The sequence below is a fragment of the Notamacropus eugenii genome, chromosome 1 (assembly GCF_028372415.1).
Source record: "Notamacropus eugenii isolate mMacEug1 chromosome 1, mMacEug1.pri_v2, whole genome shotgun sequence".
Classification (NCBI taxonomy): domain Eukaryota; kingdom Metazoa; phylum Chordata; class Mammalia; order Diprotodontia; family Macropodidae; genus Notamacropus; species Notamacropus eugenii.
The window spans coordinates 520,290,400-520,311,341 of NC_092872.1; the positions used below are offsets into that span (position 1 = coordinate 520,290,400).

The 20,942-nt window shown below is 44.5% G+C and overlaps 1 protein-coding gene across 1 annotated transcript; it reads right to left on the minus strand.

The window, feature by feature from the left end:
- Nucleotides 1–318: 318 nt before the first annotated feature.
- On the minus strand, nucleotides 319–15,366 carry SLC2A10 (solute carrier family 2 member 10). Its single transcript, XM_072633656.1, has 5 exons — nucleotides 14,983–15,366; nucleotides 8,692–10,053; nucleotides 4,684–4,806; nucleotides 2,106–2,241; nucleotides 319–786 (listed from the first exon to the last, which is right to left on the minus strand). The coding sequence occupies exons 1-5, from the start codon at nucleotides 15,293–15,295 to the stop codon at nucleotides 690–692; spliced, it is 2,031 nt and encodes a 676-aa protein (XP_072489757.1). The 5' UTR covers nucleotides 15,296–15,366; the 3' UTR covers nucleotides 319–689.
- Between the last annotated feature and the right edge of the window lie 5,576 nt (nucleotides 15,367–20,942).

Consider the following 20,942-nt stretch of genomic DNA (forward strand, 5'->3'; position numbering starts at 1 on the left):
CATCCCCAAAAGGTAAGAGTGTTCTTGATTTCTCCTTACAAGTTAGGAGGAATCTGAGGCCTGCCCCAGGGAATATAAAGGTTCTCACTTAATCTCAGGGGTTTCAAGGAACCATAGAAGGGATAGGGAGTCATTGGCTAATTTTACCCAGTTAGGTCTTATAGATCCAAAGCTGAAAGGATCTTCAGAGGTGCATCTCATCTTAACATTCAAACCCTATCCAGTTGGTGCTATTTTGTTCTCATGGAAAGATTCTGCAAGAAACTTTCCGGCAGGACAGTAGGTGAGGGAGACAGTAAAGAGTTCTGAAAATTGAAATACTCTACACGCTGCAACTTTAATATCATACTTCATATGTTAAACACCCTATTTTAGAAGCCCAAAGGGAGAAACTAAGGTACATCAGTTGAGTCTGGTTACCAGCTACCAGTCAGTCCAAAGCTGAGACCAAAGGCTCAAGATTTCCTGATTGTCCTTGAGAAGAGAGGGAATTTGGGGTGGGGAGAAGAAATGACCAGTCTCAACTCAGCCTCTCCCCTCCTATCACATGAAGGTAGAAGCAGAGTCACTTCCATTATGGGATACAATGATTTCTTATCAGAGAAAGATGAAAATGTTCAGTGGCTACATTGACCCCAACTGCTAGAGACCTCAGATCTTTGTCCTTCCTTCCATGAAGCTGGAGTATCTCAGGAGGCAGTAGACGTATTTACCAGGCTGTACTGAGCCCAGGCTGAGCTGGGTCCTTGGCCCAGAAGGCCGCTGATCAGTTTCCCAGGAGAGAACCTGTCAGACAAGGAGTATGATCAGAAGTGCATAGGGGCAGGAAGAGGGAGAGGGGAGCCCCAGGGAAGGTTTGGAGGTACAGGCCATACCTAGGGGTGCTAGATCAAGCCTATCCCTTTAGGCCATTGACCCATGTGGCATCTATAGGGAACCCATGGACCAGGGGACCTATGGGTTCCATAGGAATTTAGCTATCACACAGTGCTGTCATTTTGGGCTTCAGGGTCCAAAGTGGACGCCTAAATGGGGTGAGACCTCAACTGTGGCTGGGGAGATTGGTTTTCTGTTGTGTCTCCTCACCTGAAACCAACCCTAAAAACACTGCCATCCTGTTAAAAATCTGATTAAGCTAAATAGCCTTTTTTAAGCTAAAGTAAACTGTGATATCTGCATCCTGCCCCTGCACCCAGTCCTGCTGCTGCCACTCTTTCAACTTCATCTCCTTGGCTCCTAAATTCTGACCACCTAGCTAGGCTGGTTTGCCCAGGATGCCTCCATCGTATCCCCTTCCCTAGGTCTGCCCCTCTCCTTCGCTCTGGGCCCTGGGCCAGACCTTGAGTCTCATCCTGGTTGGAGCAGGATGGGGAGGAGAAGTCAAAGCCATGTTATGTGAGGACAGGATAAAGGAGCTGAAGATATTTAGCTAGGAGAAGAGAAGGTATGGGAAAGATGTAATCATTATCTTCAAAAATTTGAAGACTTAAGGACTACGTTTAATATATATGAAGACAAGAGAGAACTAGGGCCTATGAAAGAAAAGGAGTTAGGAGATGGATTTCAGTCTCTCTCCCTAAAGGAAATTCCCACCCCCTCTTACCTTAAAGGAAAACTTGCTAATAGCTTGGAGTTATGGAAAAGGCTAGCTCATGACAAAGTGAACTGTGCAGTGATAGTTGTGTTCTAGAAGATGCTAGGTAATCATCTGTAAGGGATGCTTCAGGGGAGATTCCTGCAAGGGGTGGGAAGTGGACCATAGGACCAGCAAAGTCCCTTTCAGCTCTAATACTGTGATGCCAGGATTCTATGACTCTAAGATTTTGTGATTTTATGATTATTGGGAACTAGTTCCCCCATCCTCCCCCCCAAAAAGCCATGAGGGCAGGAGAAAACCAACAGGCAATGTGAGCGAGGTCCAAGAACTTGAGAGGGGAAGCACCTGGAGGCCAGGAAGAAAGGAGGGCAGTATTGGGGAGAAGGCAGAGTACAGAGCAGAAAATCCAGGAAATGTTTATCAGGGCTTTATTTGCTCCATCACAGGTGAAAGAGGGCAGTTTGTGGAGGCTTTAAGCCTCTGTCTCTGACCCATTGGTGGCACATACCGTCTTCTCTGGAACTGTTGGTCTATCTCTGCTAGGGACTGGCCTTTGGTTTCAGGGACAAATAAATAAATGAAAACCAAGCCAATCACAGCCATCAGCCCATAAAGCAAGAAAGTCCAGGACAAGCCAATTGCTCCTGCAGAGACAAAAGGGACAACGTGTGTAATGGTTTGTGGTCACAGGTCACAAGTAAAGGTCAAGGATCTTTGTGTTAGGCACAGTAGTTTGGCTCTTGTAGGAGCACACGGGGCAGAAAATGGTCCTTTTGCTGAGTTCCCTTGAGAGCCAGTTCCCTTGAGAAGGCAGAGTGATAAAGTCTTTGACTTTGGGCCAATCATTCCATTCTGATGGACCTCAGTTTCCTCAATTGTAAAGTAAGGGAACTGAACCTAATTCTATTCTAGCTCAAAAGATCTGATCCTTTAATACCCATACATTAGATCTAAGCCCTGACACCCCCATCACCATTTTACATAGGAAGAAACTGGGGCTCAGAGTACTTAAGTGAGTTTTCCAAGATCATATAACAGCATGACTAAAGTCTTTATTCTACAGACATGGAGCCTGGGTTCAAAATCTGTCCTTGATATTTACTACCTCTGCTACCTTGGGCAAATCACTTAACTCCCTTGGTCCTCAGGTTCTTTATCTGTAAAATGAGGGGCTTGGACTAGATGATCTCTGAGGACCTCTGCTGCTTGAGATCTATGAACCCCTTTATCCCATCAGGAGAGGAGACAAAGGCTTTGGAAGGGGAAAAGTAACATACATCCACCTATCAATGAACAAAGGGGCAGCTAGGCTATGCCACAGTGCACAGAGCACTGGGCATGGAGCCAAGAGAACTTGAGTTCAAATCTGGTCTCATAGACTTACTAGCTGTGTGACCCTGGGCAGGCCACTTGCCCCTGTTTGCCTCAGTTTCCTCATTAGATGGAGAAGGAAATGGCAAACCACTCCAGCATCTTTGCTAAGAAATGTGACCCCAAATGGGGTCACAAAGAGTTGGACATGACTGAAAATGACTAAAAACTCAATCAACAAGCATTTATGAAACACCTAATATGTACTGGGCTAGGAAATGGGGATACAAACACAAAGAATGAAACAAATCCTATTCGCAATGAGCTTGCATTTTATTGGGGAGTCACATGTATATAAATATAAAGAAATATATATGTAATAGCTTAATGGAAAGAGCCCTGGACTAGAAAGCAGGGAACCTGGGGTCCAGTCCCAGCTTTGTCACTTAGGACGACTGCATTCAGAGTTGGAAGGGGCCTTGATATCACCTAGTCCAAACCCTTCATTTTACAGGAGGCCCTGAGAAGTTACAAAGTATGTCCAGGGACACAGAGTTGGGATTTGAACCAAGGTATCCTGACCCTAAATCCAGCGGTCTTTTCCTCACACCATACTGTTATATGATCTTGGAAAACTCACTTAAGTACTCTGAGCCCCATTTCCTTCCTATGTAAAATGGTGATGGGGGTGTCAGGGCTTAGATCTAACCTATGGGTATTAAAGGATCACATCTTTTGAGAATAGAACCAGGTTCAGTTCTTTTATTTTACAATTGAGAAAGCTGAGGGCCATTAGAATGAAGTGATTGGCCCAAGGTCATACAAATAGTAAGTAATAAAAACAGAATTTGAACACAGGCTCTCTGACTCAAAATCATGATAATCTCTAAAGTTCAGTGCAGCTCAGAGTGATTTGCCTAAGGCCACACAGTGAATCTTTTGCAGTAGGGTAGTCAATAAACCTTTATTAAATTCCCATTATGTGCCAGGTACTGTGTAACTAAGCACTGGGGATACAAAGAAAGGCAAGCTCATAGTCTAACGGGGGAGACAGATTCAAAAAACTATGTACCAAAAAGCCATATACAGGATAAATTGGGAATAATCAAGAGAAGGAAAGCACTAGAACTATGGGGACTCTGGAAAGGCTTCCTGTAGAACAGGGCTTCTTAAACTTTTTCATTCCTTTCCCCTATTCATGTGTTTCATAGCCTGAGGGTATGTATAGTGCAAAGTGCACATGCTTTGTGTTCAGGACCAAGGTCGAAGAGAAGTCCTGTGCACAACATGGATAAGTGCTGCCAGAAACACCTCGGATTCATTATGCATTTGATTTTGAATTTTGGTTGTTGCATGTTCAGAAATACTTTTACTGTTCCCAAATTTTTCATGATGCTACATAAGGTCATAACTCACAGTTTAAGAAGTACTGCTAGAAGGTGGGATTTTTAGCTGGGATTTGATGAAAACCAGAGAAGTAGGGAGGTAGACATGAGGAGAGAAAGAGCATGAAAAACTAGGACTACAGCCTAGGTCTCCTGATTCCAATTAATAAATGTTTGTTGACTTGAACTAAATTGAAATACACAATAAAGAACTTTTTCAATTATGGGTTCACAGAAGAGGAAGGATTTTATTTCCTTATTCCCAGGCTCCATTTCATACCATATCAGCCAGTGACAAACAGCTACCCACCTGTACCAGTGACAAAGACCATGCTTGCCACTCCCCTACAGGCAGCTGAAGGGCAACTTGACTTAAGGACAATTACTCACCAATCAGATCCAGGAAGGAGAGGCTAATCAGCAAGTTGGCAGCCCAGTTAAAACTATTGCAGAAGGCAAATGCCCGTCCTCGTATTTCAGCAGGATAGATCTCACTCAGGACCAGCCAGGTGACTAGGAGACAGATGGGATGGGGGAGGATTCAGGTCAAGTCAACCTTGAAGGGCTAAACAGAACATAAGATCTGTGGCTGAGTTCTGAGGTAGGAAGGGGGACTCACTGCCCTGGGCCAAGTGGTAAAGAAAATAGTCCTGGATTGGAGAAAAGGAAAAGGCAGCCCCATACTCACCAAGGTCAGAACCAGAGTTCAGAGCTTGTGAGCTTTCACTCCCATGTCCCCCTCCCACCCGAAGGTCAACAGGAACTGTGATCATTAAGACCAAGGGAACAAAGGGAGAAGAAACCTATGTAGCTAGATGGAACTTCTAATTGTACAGTAGTATGTTGAGGCAGCTTTTACCTATAGATGCCAGAGCTAGCTCAGTATTTGGAAGGATCTGAAGAAAGGTTTGGGAGAGAAGAGGTATTAATTAGACTGACTACCAAACTGAAGGTCTACAGAGCCATTGTGCTGACCTCATTGTTGGAGTCTACCAGCGCCATGCCAGGAAACTGAATCGCTTCCATTTGAACTGTCTTAGGAAGATTCTGAGGATCACCTGGCAGGATAAGGTACTAGACACTGAAGTCCTTGCTCCAGCTGAACTGCAAAGTATTCAAACTATGCTTCAGAGAGTGCAACTCTGATGGGCTGGTCACGTTGTTCAAATGCAAAATGTACACTTGCCAAAAAGACTACTTTATGGAGAACTTGCATGGGGCAGGTGATCACATGGTGGCCAGAAGAAATGATACAAGGACACTCTCAAGGTTTCTCTCAAGAACTTTGGATTTGACTGTGCAACATGGAAGACACTGGCACAGGACCACTCAGCATGGCATGCCCACATCAGAAAAGGGGCTGTGCTCTTTGAGCAAAGGAGAATTGAGACAGCAGAGAGTAAATGCAGGATGCACAAATTTGAGATATGCATCCCAAATATCCAAATGGACTATCTGTGCCCAATCTGTGGTAGAGCATTCTGAGCTCGTATTGGTCTGATCAGTCACAGTCAGACACACTGAAATTTCACTTTATAATGGTGATGTCATTTTGGTCCTCTTTGAAGACGAAGGACAACAACTACCACCAACCACCTATAGATGAGGTAAGTAGTTGTCTACCCACTGTGATCTGAGATACACAGAACAGGTCCTCATGTCACCAAATCTCTCCCTCTCCCTACCACTCCTGGTATATCAAATTCTACAATTCATTATTTTGGGTCACCAAGCCTCTTTGGGGGCAGCTAGGTGTCACAGTGGATAAAGCATTGGGCCGGGAGTCAAGAAGAGCTTAGTTCAAATCCATCCTCAGACACTTAACAGTTGTGTGACCTTGGGCAAGTCATTTAACCTCTGTTTGCCTCAACTTCCTCAACTGTAAAATGAGGATAATAATAGTATCCATGAGATAATATTTTTAAAGCACTTAGCACAGTACCCTGGCATGTGTGCCTCTATTAGCTTACTGCTGTGCAAAGAGCCTCTCTAGAACAGTGACTTGAGTGTCAAAAGACTTTGGTTCAAGTCTCAACTTCACCATTCATTAACTGTGTGACCTTAGTCAAGTCACTTTCCCTTGAAGACTGATTTTTTTTCTTTTATCTGTAAAATAAGAGGGCTAGACTCAGTAATGAAAGACAGCTAGATTGCTCAGTGGATAGAACACTGGGCCTGGAGTCAAGAAGAGCTGGGTTCAAATCTGGCCTCAGACACTTACTAGCTGAGTGACCCTGGGCAAGTCACTTAACCCTATTTGTCTCAGTTTCCTCATCTATAAAATGAGCTGGAAAAGGAAAGGGCAAACCACTCCAGTATCTTTGCCAAGAAAATTCCAAAAAGGTCATGTGGAGTCAGACACAATTGAAAAACAATTGAACAACAAGAGACTCAATAATGCGTAACCCTTCCAGCTCTAAGTCTAGGACCTGTGCATTTCCACCTATACAACAGTATACTACAGGGTGTGGGGAGGGGCAGTCAAAGCATGAAGGACTTTGTAATGGATAGCATTTAGTAATAGAGTTAGCAAGGAAAGCATAGAACATAGAATGCTAAAGATGGAGGGTATTTAGAACATAAAGTAGATAATATTAGAGTTGGAAAGGTCCCTAGAAACAGAACACAGAAAACAGATTAGAGCTAGAAAGGCCTTAGAAGACAGAGATAGAATGTTAAAGTTGGAAGGGCTCTCAGAATATAGACCATGGATCTTAGAGCTGGAAAAAGATCTTAGAACATAGAGCACAGAAGTCAAAATTGGAAAGGCTCTCAGAACCTAGTCATGAAGTCCTTTCCTCTCATTTTTCAAGCTCAGAAGGGTGACTTGCCCAAGCTGGATGGATGTCCAGGCCTCCAGGGGCCAGTTCTCCTCACTCCCAGTGATCTATTATTTCTACTACCTCACGTAAAGTCTGCCTATTTTGATCAGGTGTCTCCTTACAGACTAGAAAACAGAGACTTGCTCAAGGTCACATGGTAAAAAGCTGTCAGAGGTGGGATCAAAATCCAGTCCTCTCCTGATACCACATCTAGTGCCCCTGCTCAGCAGCACAGCTACATCCTACATGAAGTTACTGCCCTTTGCCATGTCCTAGTGACTAACCTGGTACTAAGAGTGTGGTATGGTAGAAAATGTGTGAGAGTTGGAATCAGAGGGCTTGTGTTCAAATCCTACATCTAGGAAGAGAGCACAAAGAAGTATAGATCAGCAGGACAACTTTGAAAGCTAGAGGTTAAACTCGTTACACATTCAAAAAGCAGAGCCAGCTGTGTATGACAGAGATCTGCAGTTTCACACTCAATCTTCCTTTTCTGTGTATGGAAATGCCTACTGTTAATTTGTTTTTAAGAATAAAAGCATTTTTTAAAAATTCCTCTTCTGCTACTTACTACCCAAGTAGGGGTATAGGGCCATCTAATTCTCTTGGCCTAAGCTCCTAGTTGGTAAAATTAAGAGGTTGGTCTATATGACCTTGAAGGTTCCTCTCAGCTCTAAATGTACAATCCTTTTGGGAGATTTTTGGAGCATCTCCCAGCATAGGCATTGGTGTTCTCATGCTGCCCCTGGATCCTCCTAGGAGGCTTTACAAAAGGGTGAAAAGAGCTATACAGACTGAGAGTCAGGATTTAAATGCCCAGATCTGTCATGTCACTTTAATTTGCTAAGTCTCAGTTTCTGTGAAATGGGTACACTAATATCTGTACTATCTCATAAAGTTGTGAAGCTAACCCATTGTATGTAAAACACAACATAAAGGTAACAGGAAGTTGATACTATTACCTGATTAATAACTCATATTTCTATATACTAATATTGACTAGTAAAAACTCATATTCCTACATGCTTTCTAGTTTATAAAACATTCTCCTCACAACCCTGTATTTAGGGGAAGAAGACAAAGACATTTTTAGAGTGTTTTAAGTTGCAGAGTGGTTTATACACATTATCTCATTTGCAATTATGAAGTTAGGGTCAGTATCATTATACCCATTTTACAGAGAAGGGAAGTGATTTGCCCATGGTGGTCATGCTAACAGGCTTCAGAGCCAGAATTCAGACCCAAGTTTCCTGACTCCCAGTCACTTAGTACATTCTCTTCTTCCCTTTCTCTCTAATCCTTACAAAGAAGACTAAGGAACTGACTGGGTTTTCTCTCTCCCAAGGAATGGTTTATTTATCCAGAGAAATGCCTAGTATGATTTCAGAATGGCTGATGCTGAGGAGAGATTTCCAGATGGGAGGAAACCCCAGGAGTGCCTCTGCAACCATGACAGATAAGGATTACCTACTCTGCCTGTACATAAAACTGGATTCAGTCACCACTACTGGGATGGGTCCCGAGGATCCCTTGAGGCTGGGAGTAGCTAAGGGAAGGCCTAGTTTCATATACTTACTTGGTCCAAATCCAAAAGAAAAGGCACTCACAAATGCCATCATGCAGAGTAAGGCGATCCAGTTTAAGACCCTGTGTTCACTGGTCGAGGTGTCAGTAACCAGGTTACTAGTGCTATATACCAGTGTGTCATGAATTGATGAAAGAGTTTCCTGAACACCTGAGGAATTAGCAACTGTCCCTTTGGCTTTGGGACCAGATGTGTCCATCTTTAGGGAAGTCAATCTTGTGTTGGCAATGCCTGAACTCCCCTGGTTCCTGCTGGCCCCTGGAAGAGGAGGTGGGCTAGGGTCTACCTGGAAGGCAGGAAGCCTGGGGGCAGAGGTTGTGTTGAGTGTCCCAGAAGGAATGTGGCAGCCCTGGCTGGAGTCCATCGACACAGTAAAGCCAACTAGCCCAATGCCACTGATGGAGATGGCCATAATGGTACAGCCAGTCATCAGCAGCACCCTCCTCCCAGCACGGTCTACCAGTCCCATGGCCACCAATGTGGCAACCACTTTCACCCCTCCAAGGCCCACAGAAGCCAGGGTGGCTGAAGACCCGCCTCGAAAACCCACAGAGTGGAATATGGTAGACGCATAGCAGAGCACATTGGGTTGGCCGGTGAGCTGCTGGAAGAGCACCAGGCCCAGGCCCACAGCTGTCCGGCCCCGCATATTAGCCTTGGCCCTAAATAGGCTGAAGAAAGAGTACTGCTTCTTTCTGCTGGAACTGGCTGTGGCTTCTGCTGCTTCCTCAAGGCCTTGAAGGGGAATGAGGCCCTTATGGGTCTCTGATTCAGACTCACACTGTGGAACTAGGCTCGGTGGGAGGAACAGGAGGCTGAAGGACTGCATGAGGGCTGGGGCAGCTGCCCAGCCAAACATGTGCCGCCAGCCCTGCACTGTGTCAGCAAGCACATAGTTGAGAGCATAGGAGAGCAGGATGCCCACAGTGATGCCCATTTCATACAGGGACACCAGCACACCCCGATGCCGAGGTCCCACCAGTTCTGAGACGTAGATGCAGCAGGCCATGGAGGACAGAGAGATGGCAAAACCCGCTGTGCATCGGCCGATAGCCAGCCATGGCAGGGAATCTGCCAGGCTCAGGCTTAGGCTGCCTGCAAGCAACATAAGGTTGCTAAATAAGATGGCTTTCTTCCTCCCATACCGGTCGATGAGGAACCCTCCACCTAAGGAGGCTAGGAGAGCCCCGAGGAGCAGGGTCCCCACCAGGATCTCCTGCTCAAAGCAGCTGAGTCCAAAGTCTAATTGCAACTGCAGCAATGCCCCGGAGATGATGGCCAGCTCATAGCCAAAAGTCAGTCCTCCCAGCAAGGAGACAGAGGCACACAGCAGAAGGACAGGCAAGTGTAGTCCTGAAAGGCAAAGAAGAAAATGATGGTTTTCTAGAGCTGCCCCCGCCTGTCCTGGCCAGGCAAGGGAGGCAGTATTTGTGAGTCCTCTGATAGTATGGGATGGGGGTTTCCGCATACCAGAACTTCTTGGTTAACTGAATTAAATAATGTAATTGCTTCTGCTTGAAGTTTGTTGAGAATCTTGCTAAAATGAGTCTTTTCCTGCCTCAGTAAATAGAGTATGTTTAACATAACTGAACCTGTCTTCCATACGAAGGGATCTCCTACAACTCTGAGGTGATCATTCTCTTAATCAGTGTTCATTGTCCAAAGCTATAGACACAAGATATGAATACCATGGATGAAATCATTGAGCCTAACTCACAACTTCTATAGTTAAGGAAACTAAGGCCTGGAAAGGAGAAAAGACTTTCTTAGTCACATAGTGAGGAAATGGGCAAGTTAGAATCATGGGCTGAGTTCAGATCATTCCTTGGGACCTAGGTGGCATAGTGATAGACTTGGACCTCCAAAAAATGGGGATCATATTTTGTTCTAGCTAGACAGTTAGGAGGTGCAATGACTGGAACTCAGGACCTGGAGTCAGGAACACCTGAGTTCAAATTTGACCTTAGATACTTACTAGCTATGTGCTGGTCAGGTCACTTAACTTCCATTTGCTTCAGTTTCCCCATCTGTAAAGTGGGGATAATAACAGCACCTTCCTCATGAGCTTATTGGATCAAATCCAAATTAAATCAGATAATATATATATAAAATACAAACCTTAGAGAGCTATATGAATTCTACGTATAAACATTGCTATTATTTTGATAAATCATTGGTGTTTTTTTAAATAAAGGCATATATTTTCTCGTCATTTTCCTCTTTTTCAGAGTGTTACCTACTTTCTAATCCCAGGGATCCAAAGGTTCTGATTAATCAAGGTTTTACTATATGATTGAATTCCCTGGTCCTTCTTTCCTCACTTACTGAGATTATTGCAACAGCCTCTTAAAAGGTTTCTCTGTATCCACCTCCTCCAAACTATCTCACCCATACAAGCCACCAAAATGATCTGAACTTCCCTGCTCATAAACCTTTAATGACTCCTCCAACTGTGACTGTCTCTCCCTCTCTCAGGGTTAAGTGACTTGTCTACCGTCACATAGTCAATAAGTATATGAGGTGAGATTTGAACTCAGGTCCTCTTGACTCCAGGGTTGATACTCTATGCACTGTGCCACCTAGCTGCCCCAACATTTTTTACTCTTATTTCATACAACTCCCTTTTCCGACATCTGCATTCCAGTCAGACTGAACTGCTAGCTGCTTTCCAAATTCATTTCACTAGCTTTCACTTCAGTGCATTTATACAAGAAATTTCTTGTCTGAAATACACTCCTTCCCCATCCCTGCCTCTCAAAATTATGATCTCCCTTCAAGGCTCTACTCACGCGCCTCTTCCATGAAAGCTGGGCAATTTCCCCTTTATTAATATTTATTTGTTTACATATTGTAATCACCTTCACCAACCCACCCCCAATAGACTATAAGTTCCTAGAGGAAAAGGGCTATGTCATTTATGTCTTTGTATGCCTAGCATCCAGCCCAGTGCCTTGTACCTCATAGGCATTTGGTAAATAGTTGTTGAATTGAACTGAATTCTAGCTCTAACACTTCATATCCAAATATAGCTCTAATATATTCTATGTTCTAAGTCCCATAGTTCATACAGAATAAGCTCATATTCTAATTCTCCTTTAGTTCTTGCAGTCTATATTTTAAATTCCTAGCTCCAGCATTCCATATTCTAAGGTTCCTCCATTTCTGGCATTCTGTAATCTAAGATCCTATCTGGCTCTGACATTCCAGGTTCTAAGATATTTCCAGGTCTGGCACTGAATGCTATATGCTCCCATTCTCACATTCTATATTTTCAAGTCCCCTCCAACTTTGACATTTTCATATTCTTTTTCCAGATCATGAATGGTCACAGTGAAAGCACAAAGTATGCAACTTCCTGGCTCCTCACAGGGCCAAAGGGAAAGAAAAGTCAACAGAATGTTGACAGTCAATAAAGTCCAACCCAGAAAACCCTACAGCGAGGCCCTCTAATCTCCACCAGACCTTTCTTGCTCACTGCTGGTGGCCCAGAAGCCTGAAACCCAAACTGTACACAAGCAATCTCCTCACGGATTTTGAAAAACTAGAAAAATGTTATTCAAATAAGGTGAACCTTAGTATGTATCCTTGCCTGACTGGGCCCGATCCAGAGAAAGTGTTCCTGCAATATGCTAATAGACTAATGGATATGCTAATATGCTAATAAAATAAAACAATTGTGATAGACATCTTTGGAAGAAGTACTCGGCTAGAGGCAAAAATGGCATGGGGGGGACAGAGGTTATGTTTAAGTGCAGAGGTGGAGAGAAAAGAAAACTGGAGAAACTGGGAATATTCTCCAGACTAGAGGACCTGGGGCTGGGGGTGACGCAGGAGCAGGAGGAGGAGAAGCACATTAGATATCCAGAGCCAGAATAGTTAGAAACTGGGGCAAGGGCATTGGTCTTGTGGTCAGAAGACCTGGCTCTACAATATAATTAAAAGGTCCAGAAAAGAGGGATTAGTTTAGGCAGTATTTCTTGGAAGGGCAGAAAAGGAGTGAGGTATCACAGAGTTCTAGAAATCTCTGGGATGGGGAACCTGCAGACTAAAGTGGACTTGTGCCTGAGTGATGTGGTAAGGCCTGCACAAACCAGACAGAAGGAACGTTCTTTCCTTTGGGTCTGATGGTATGGAGGGAGAGATGTGTTCATTAAAACTGAGAGGAAGGTAGGAATCAGAAGGTGAGGAGATGACCAAAAAACAGGCATACCCACTTGTTATACCTACTCAAACAGATTCAGCTGAACAGCTAGCTATTAATTGTTTGTTTGAATAATAATGTGTACTCCAAGTTTTTCTTTCAATGTACAGAAGTAGTTTTGCACATTGTAAAACTCACTGGGCATGCACTGTGTGCAGACACCATTGTAATAGAAAGAGCCAGCATTTATTAATACTTTGTATATCACGCAGATATAGCATGCAAAGTGCTTTACAAATATGATCTCATCTGATCCTCACAACAACTCTGTGGGATAGGTGCAAATATCCAAATTTTTTATATGATAAAACTGAGCCTGAGAGAGGTGAGGTAAGTTGCTCAGGGTCACAGTAAGTACCTCAGACAGGATTCACACTTAGGTCTCCTTGACTCAAGTCTGGGGCTCTAGACATATAACCACTCTTCTTCAGAGAAAGGAAGCAGGACTGAAGGAGTAAAGACTGACACTGGAAGGGCTCCTTACCTGTTGAGTAGCAGCAATGGAAAGTTACTGGCTGTGAATAGACCACGGGCAGCCTTCTCTTTGGATGGTTCAGCGCCAGACTGACCACAATGGCCACTCCAAAACCCAGTCTCTGATTCCAAATCCAGGCTTCTGCTACTTATTACCTATGTGACCTCAGGCAAGTGAATTCACTTCTCTGAATCTTCATTTACTCTTTAAAATGAGAGAAGCTAGGTGTAGCACCCAACTTTTTAATCTCACCTCCTGGGAGAATGTGGCCAGTAGATCTTTTGAGCTTGAGTTCTGAGCTGCAGTTTAGCTGCAATAGAACTAAAGCTGATTTGGTATCTGCATTAAATCTGGTATGGATAGAGTGAGCCCTCAAGAATGGGGGGATGAACCAACAGGCTATCTTAAGAAGGGTCAAAGTGACCCAGCTCAGAACCAGAGCAAGTCAAAGCTCCATGGGTCCAGGAGTGGCAGCTCTGCTTCCAGCTTGGGAAGGAGATCCAGTCTCTCAAAAAAAAAAGAAAAAAGAAAAAAAGGTTCCTAAAGAGGTATAAGGAAAAGAACCCTGGACTTGGAGGCAGAAGAGACATGGGTTCAAATATTGATTCTAAGTTGTATTACTGGTTGGACTTTGAAGTAACAAACAGGCTCTTTGAGGCTGGCTTCCTCATCTCTGAAACAAAGATGAGAGGGTGTGGAGTAGTGGACAGTAAACAGACAACGGGACTTGGAATCCAAGAGACTTAGGCTCAAGGAAGAATTCAGGAGATTCCCTAAAATGTAACTTATGGTTTATGAATCCACACATGTGGATGGAACATAGGGTCATGAAGGGGAGGAAGAAAGGGAGTGGGGGGGGGGGGAGGGAGGGAGGGAGAGAGAGGGGGAGAGAGAGAGGGTGGAGAGAGAGGGGGGGAGGGGGGGAGGGGGGGAGGGGGGGAGGGGGGGAGGGGGGGAGAGGGGGAGAGAGAGAGAGAGAGAGAGAGAGAGAGAGAGAGAGAGAGAGAGAGAGAGAGAGAGAGAGAGAGAGAGAGAGAGAGAGAGGACTCCAGTAGTTTGGGTAGAAGTCCTGTTGAGGTTTTCGGATAACAGACAAGAGTACAAGCCTAGTGAAGGACTGTCAGGCATAGATAGATCTTTGGAAGGAACATCCACATCCACTAGATCTCACGTTAAGTGGAGTATTTGGGGTAACTGAACACTTGAATAACCTGACTGGTTGTTTTGAGAAGAGTGCTTTTGTAAACCTTGATGCGCTACGAAAATGTGGATTAGAAATGGTAGGTAGTTGTAATATAGGGACTGGGACAAAATCAGGCAGTTGGGTAAATTCGGGTCATCTCCCGGGATGGGAGTTGGGGCGTAGAAGGAAGTGAGTGGATGGGAAGTGGGGAGAGGGAAATAGGGAGAGAGGAAAGAGGGAGGAGCCCGAAGAGACGGCCAGAGGGGTCCGGGGAGGAGGGCTCAGGAGCCCAGAGAGTTTGGGAGGAGCGGTGGGAATTGGGGGCACGGCCTCCTGGGAATCCCCCCAAGTTTGGTGAAGCCCTAGGAGGGAGCTGAGCCTAGGGTAGGGGCTCCTCTCGCTCCGGGGCAGCCTTCTACTTACCCATGGCTAGCCGGGTTCGGCAGTGCCGGGAGACCCGACCTGGTCGGGGGCAGCAGAGAGAGCAGAGCGCATCCCTCGGTGCGGCCCCGCCGCCGCTCCGCAAACTTTCTGCGGATCTCCTCCCTGCCCGATCCCCGGCTGCGCCCGCGCCACGTCGGCCAGCCCCCGCCCCAGCCCCGGCTCCCGAGGAGCTGGGAGAGGAGGGGCTGAGGGAGGGGGCAATATACCCGGGCCCGCCCCTGCCCAGCCAGCCCCAATCCCTGGGCCTCACACTGGACAGCCGCGGAGCTCTGGACTCCGCATCTCGGACCATATAGGACCTGGGCCGTAGTTAAGGAATGCCAAGTGCCCAGGATCCGGAGTCTGAAGCCCTAGGTCCGAATCCGGGTTCTGCCATCACTTGTCATTATGACATCGGTCAAGTCTCTTCTCTCTGAGACTTAATTTCCCCATCTGTAAAAGGAAGGCGTTGGAATAGACGTAATCTCTAAGGAACCTTCTGTCTCTGAATCCAGTGACCCATTTTCTCTTGCTCCGCAGCACTAGTGGCCGGACTCGAGGGCAGAACGCCTGCGGGCACAGGCTTGGACTCAGGCTGGCATGCTGCGGGTCCTGCTGCTGCAGTCAGCAAGATTAGCTAATCTGGATACTGACCAACCTACCACGTTCAGGCTCCCTGAGAGCTCTGGAATGTGGGACAGACATTTCCTGCCCTTGGGGAAGACAAATGGGATAAGAAAACATTTAATACAAAAATCCAAACAAGCTTGGGTCCTTGTGCCCGAGGCCCAACTGCTTCTCTGAGTACAAACATGTTTAGCCAAGGTGTGGGCATGGATGAAAAAGAAACTTGTCCCTTCCTCTCTCGGTTCCTAGTGGACCTACTAGCAGAGGACTTGGAAGGCACTTAAGGTGTCCACTTTTTTTAAACAGATGGTAAAACCTCCTTGCCAGGAGATAATTCTTGAAGCTCACATGGTTTTCCTAGAATCACTACATTTATTCTGGCATTAGTTAAATATTCAGCAGAGCCATCATGCACAAACAAGTAGAACCTCTTTGAAAGTCACATGCTGACTTTATTAATTACAGGCTTTAAGGCTAGCTCTCTCTCCACTGTGGCACATTGTCTCTTTAATTATATATATTTTTTAAAAAGGTGAATTAGTATCAATAGGATAATATAGTTATTCATTCAATATTCTTCTGTATCCTAAGTTGGAAACCCCTGAGTTAGGATATAATAAAATGCTAACTGCTAAGTATCAAAGGAGTTAGGAAGGGGAGGGATCGGGAACTGGACCCAGCATTGCTATGAGTAACAAAGGTATTACAGTGTCCCATGAAACTAAGATACCCTGTGCAGCTTCCTGGGGTCCCAACATACTTCAGATATACTGATGTTCCACCTGCTAAGTCACAGCTTTAGAATTTAAACTTTGTGTGTCCAAGGCTGCAACAGTGCCCACTATGAAGAAGTGAACCCTGTGAACAGGAGATCCCACAGATGGAGACAATCTAGTAGAACCATGAGATCACAGAATTAATCTCCAGCTGTGTGGTATAGTAGATAAAGGGATAGGCCTGGAGTCAGGCAGAACTGAATTCAAATTTGACCTCAGACACCAACCAGCTGTGTACCTCAGACAAATCATTTGACCTCTGTTTGCCTCGATTTCCTCAACTGTAAAATGGGGATCATAACACCACCAACTGAGGTGTTGTTATATGAGGGTTGTTCCCAGGATTGTGAGGATTGATTAAGATGATATTTGTGAAAAGGCCTTAGCACAATGCCTGGCATGCAGTAGGAAATAATTGTTTCCTTCCTCTTAAATAAAACAGGCTCAACACATTTCTATATTGACAGGCTTCTGGACAGTTTATACAACATTACTCTTGGTGTCACACATATTGTCAGATTTGGTTGAGGTGTTGATTACTTTGCTGAACTGATTTTTTTTCCATTTCTTTTCTATTCTTTTCTTACAAAGGATGACACTCTTTACAGGAAGAGGGAAAGAAATGTTTGGAAATGAAAGTAAAGTAAAAAAAACTCAAAAGACAGCCAAACACAAAATATATTTTTATAATTAAATTCAGAAAAAAAAAAGCAAATGGGGACAGACTATAGTGGAAAGCTCACTGGACTGAGAGGCCAAAGCCCTGAGTTTGAGTCTACACTCTACCACTTACTGGTTGATGACTATAAGTCTCATATCACTGGGCCTCAACTTCCTCATCTGTAAAATAATCCCTGCCCTTGGCCCTTTCCCTGGGTTGTTGTGAGAAACTGCTTCATAGCCAAAAAGCTTCACAAACTGGAGCAACTGGTGTTCTCCAGAGGAAGGATAATACGATGAATAAAATAATAGAATAAGGAGAATGGTAGATGCTGTTTATTATATTAGATTGTCAAGTCTTATTATTAAGATGGAACTCAAAACAGACTGTCAAAGGGACTTAATTAGGCAGGTGTTCCGAAGGGGTTGGTAACCCTGGTGATGCTTATAATGATGATACCAATAATGATGCTAATTAAGTGGTGCACTTTGAAGGCTGAACAAGGGAGGGGCAGTTGCTCTGAAGTAGGCTTTAATTGCTTTGAGCGAGAAAACGATCAAGAATTTGCACCTTATGGAGACAGCAGTTGCAGACAGCTCTGTTGTAGAAGGCCTTCTTTCTGTAGAAGGCTAGGTTGCCCAGAGTGGGATCACACCCCTCACTTCATTAGCTGGGGTTGGGAGTAGTGGGGGGCTAACTACTCTTTTTCACTTTCATTTCTAGCTCTTTAGAATGGATGTGGGGGGAACAGAACTATCCTTACAAGTGGACTAAGGAGCTGGACATGAAATGGGAAGACCTGGGTTTAAGTCAGACCACAGCTAGTGAATGTTACTTTCTTTGGCCCTCTGTAAAAGCAGGATTCTTGTACTTCCTACTTTGGAAGGTGATTGTAAGTCCAGTGCTTTTTACAGTATAAAGGAAATGTGAGCTGTTATTATTAATTTAAAAGTTATAGGATCATTGATTCATAGCTGGAGGGACTCTTAGAGGCCCTGGATGCAGAACAATAACTTCATTTTGTGGATAAGGAAACAGACCAAGAAAGGTTAGATGACTTCCTAGGGTTCTGAGATTCTTCTCTAGTCATCACCTCCGAAATTCTAGGATTTTATGAGGGTAAGAACTTTAAGAAGGGCAGCACAGAGAAGGGGAAGTCAGAGCAAAAGTGGATGCAGGAAGTCAGCAGAAGGATAAGCTCTGGAGTTGGGAATTTAGAGATAATCCAATCATTTTACTAAAAGCAGACAAAAGCCCCCTTCCTCTGATGTCTCTGGCATTCAATCTACCACTTCCCAGCCTCTTTCCTCCTTGGCTCTTCCTCTTCCATTGTGCCCTTTGGAAAATTCACTTAATCATCAAAGCATTTTTCTTTATCTTCTATCTCTTCTTTTCATCATCTTTCCATCTTTCTAGATTCAGGGGAATACAGTTTTCTCCATATGAGAGAGTCACCTTCTCCACTGCTGACTGTTCTGCATCTCATGTTCCCCAACATACTGATCAGGAGAAGCAAATGTGTTCCTGGTTCCCTATGGCCACTATAAATCAATTGATCAATCAATTAGCAAGAATTTGTCAAACGTCTAATATGTGCCAGAAGCAGCACAAGGACCAAATTATGAAATCCTCAAGGAGTTTCCATTCATTCTATTTGCTACCAGAACTGAGCATCTTTTCCAACTCTGAGATTCACTCCATCCATTTATAGCATCTTCTCCATATCCTTAGTGTTGTTGTCTATTGGCCTCCAAGTCACTTTCCTTCATTTCCTAGAGTTCTAAGCCTGACCGACAACTCTTCCTCCACTTTGATTCCTCCCATACTTGGGGGGTGGAAGTGAGGTGGAGGAGTGGGCTTCAATATTCCCAACAATGTCTCCTCAAGAACTCTGGTCTCCCACTTCACCTGTCTCCTTAACTCCTATGAACTTATTTTCATTCCACTTAAGTTGATCACAGAAATATCTTACCATCACTCCTTGTTATGAACTTGAACTATGAAATTCCTTTCTCTGACCATAGTGTCCTGTTCTGTCTTTCCTTCTACCACAGCCTCCTAGTCTTAGCTTAGTCTCTCATCTTCAGCTATTTACTCTTTCTCACTCCTAACCCTCCATCTCCAATCTCTTGTCAAGGCTTGTTGATTTTACCTTTAAAACATCTCTCCCATACACCCCATTCTCTCCTCTGACACTGCCTCTCAGTACAAGCCCTAACCACTTCAGCCCTGGACCATTGCAAGAGTAGCCTGCTTGTGAGTCTGTCTCAAGTCTCCCCCAATTTCTATCCATCCTCTACTTCGCTGTCAAAGTAATCTTCCAAAAGCACAGGTCTGACCCTGTTATCCCCTACTCAACAAACTCCAGTGGCTCCCTATCAACCCCAGGATCAAATATAAAATGCTCCGTTTGGCTTCTAAAACCTTTCATAACCTATTCCCGCCTCAACTTTCCTATTCTTCTTACACTTTACAACCTTCCCCCATTCCTACCCCCCTCCCCAGTCCCCTCAGGTACTCTGCAGTGACACTGGCCTTTTTTCGATTCCTCAAATAATCTCCTGACTCCAGGCATTTTCACTAGTTGTTTTTCATGCTCAGAATGCTCTCCTTCTTGGTTTCTCTGTCTTCCTTCAAGTTCTACCCCAAATCCCACCTCCTACAGGAAGGTCACCAGCCTCACTTTCACCTCCAGAGCCATTTGCATTCAATGGCCAGATATGGATCTAGAGGTCAGGATGCAGTGGCCTTTTCAAGCCAAAGTCTTTAACAGGTCTTACTTTGACTATGCAAAGCCCACAGGGATTAAGGTTTAATAAGAAATGAGGCAGAGAATGGCCTCTTTACCTCATTCAAACAAAAAAAAATTCAATCTGGGAGGGGAAGATCCTCAGGGTTTCTGGCCAAAACAGAAACAACGCTATTTATGCTCACTCTGAACCACTGGAAAGGCAAAAGACCATCCCTGCTCTCAAGGATGGTCTAATGGGGCAGACAACATGTAATTGACTCTGTACAATCAAAATATACACTAGATAAATCTGAAATAATCACCAAAGGGAGAGCAGTAGAATTAAGGGGGATCTGGAAAGGCTTCCAGCAGGAGGTGGGATTTTAGGAAGGACTTATTCTCCACTAAGCTACTGAACACTAACGGAGGAATCTGACTAATCTGAAAATTGAGTCCACCACAAATTCATGTCACCTACTTTCAACTGAGCTCACCTTCCAGAGACTTACAATATTTCCCCTGAATTTTACTACCACCCTGGGGTGTCCCTCCCCCACGTGTCCCCAAAGTAGAAAGTGCTTAGGGTTAAATAGAAAGTTGTGAGGCAAGGTTTATGGAAGAGTCAAATTATGTTCAAATCCCATGTCAAGCATTCACTAGATAGATAGCCTTACACAAGTCACTTAAACTTCTAGGCATAAGTTTCCTTTTCTGAAAAACGAGGGGTTCAGACTTCAGCAATGGCCTCTGAGATCCCTTAAATACACAAGATGTCGTTTGTGTATTGTCTCCCTCAATTAGAAAGTGAACTCCTAGAGAGCAGGTAGCACTTTGTAAACACTAAGTAAACACTTAGAAGAAGCTTTTCCTTTTCATCTGCCAAACTACAGAACTCTATTCGGACAACTCCTTGTACCACCAAAGAGCAAGATCTAGATTTACTCCTATATTCAGCTTCCACTTTGTCCAGGAACTCCTCTTCTGGCTATAGGAAGTTTGGTCCGGAAGTCTTTCATCACTGCCACTGGCCATCTTCTCTGTCTAGTTTTCTTGCAGCTCACTGTTTGGCCCATCAACTCCTTTGCTATGCACCACTGATTCCTCACTGCCTTTACTGAGGCTGTGGTTCCCTGAAAGGACTGCCTGTCTCCAAAGAACTAAATCC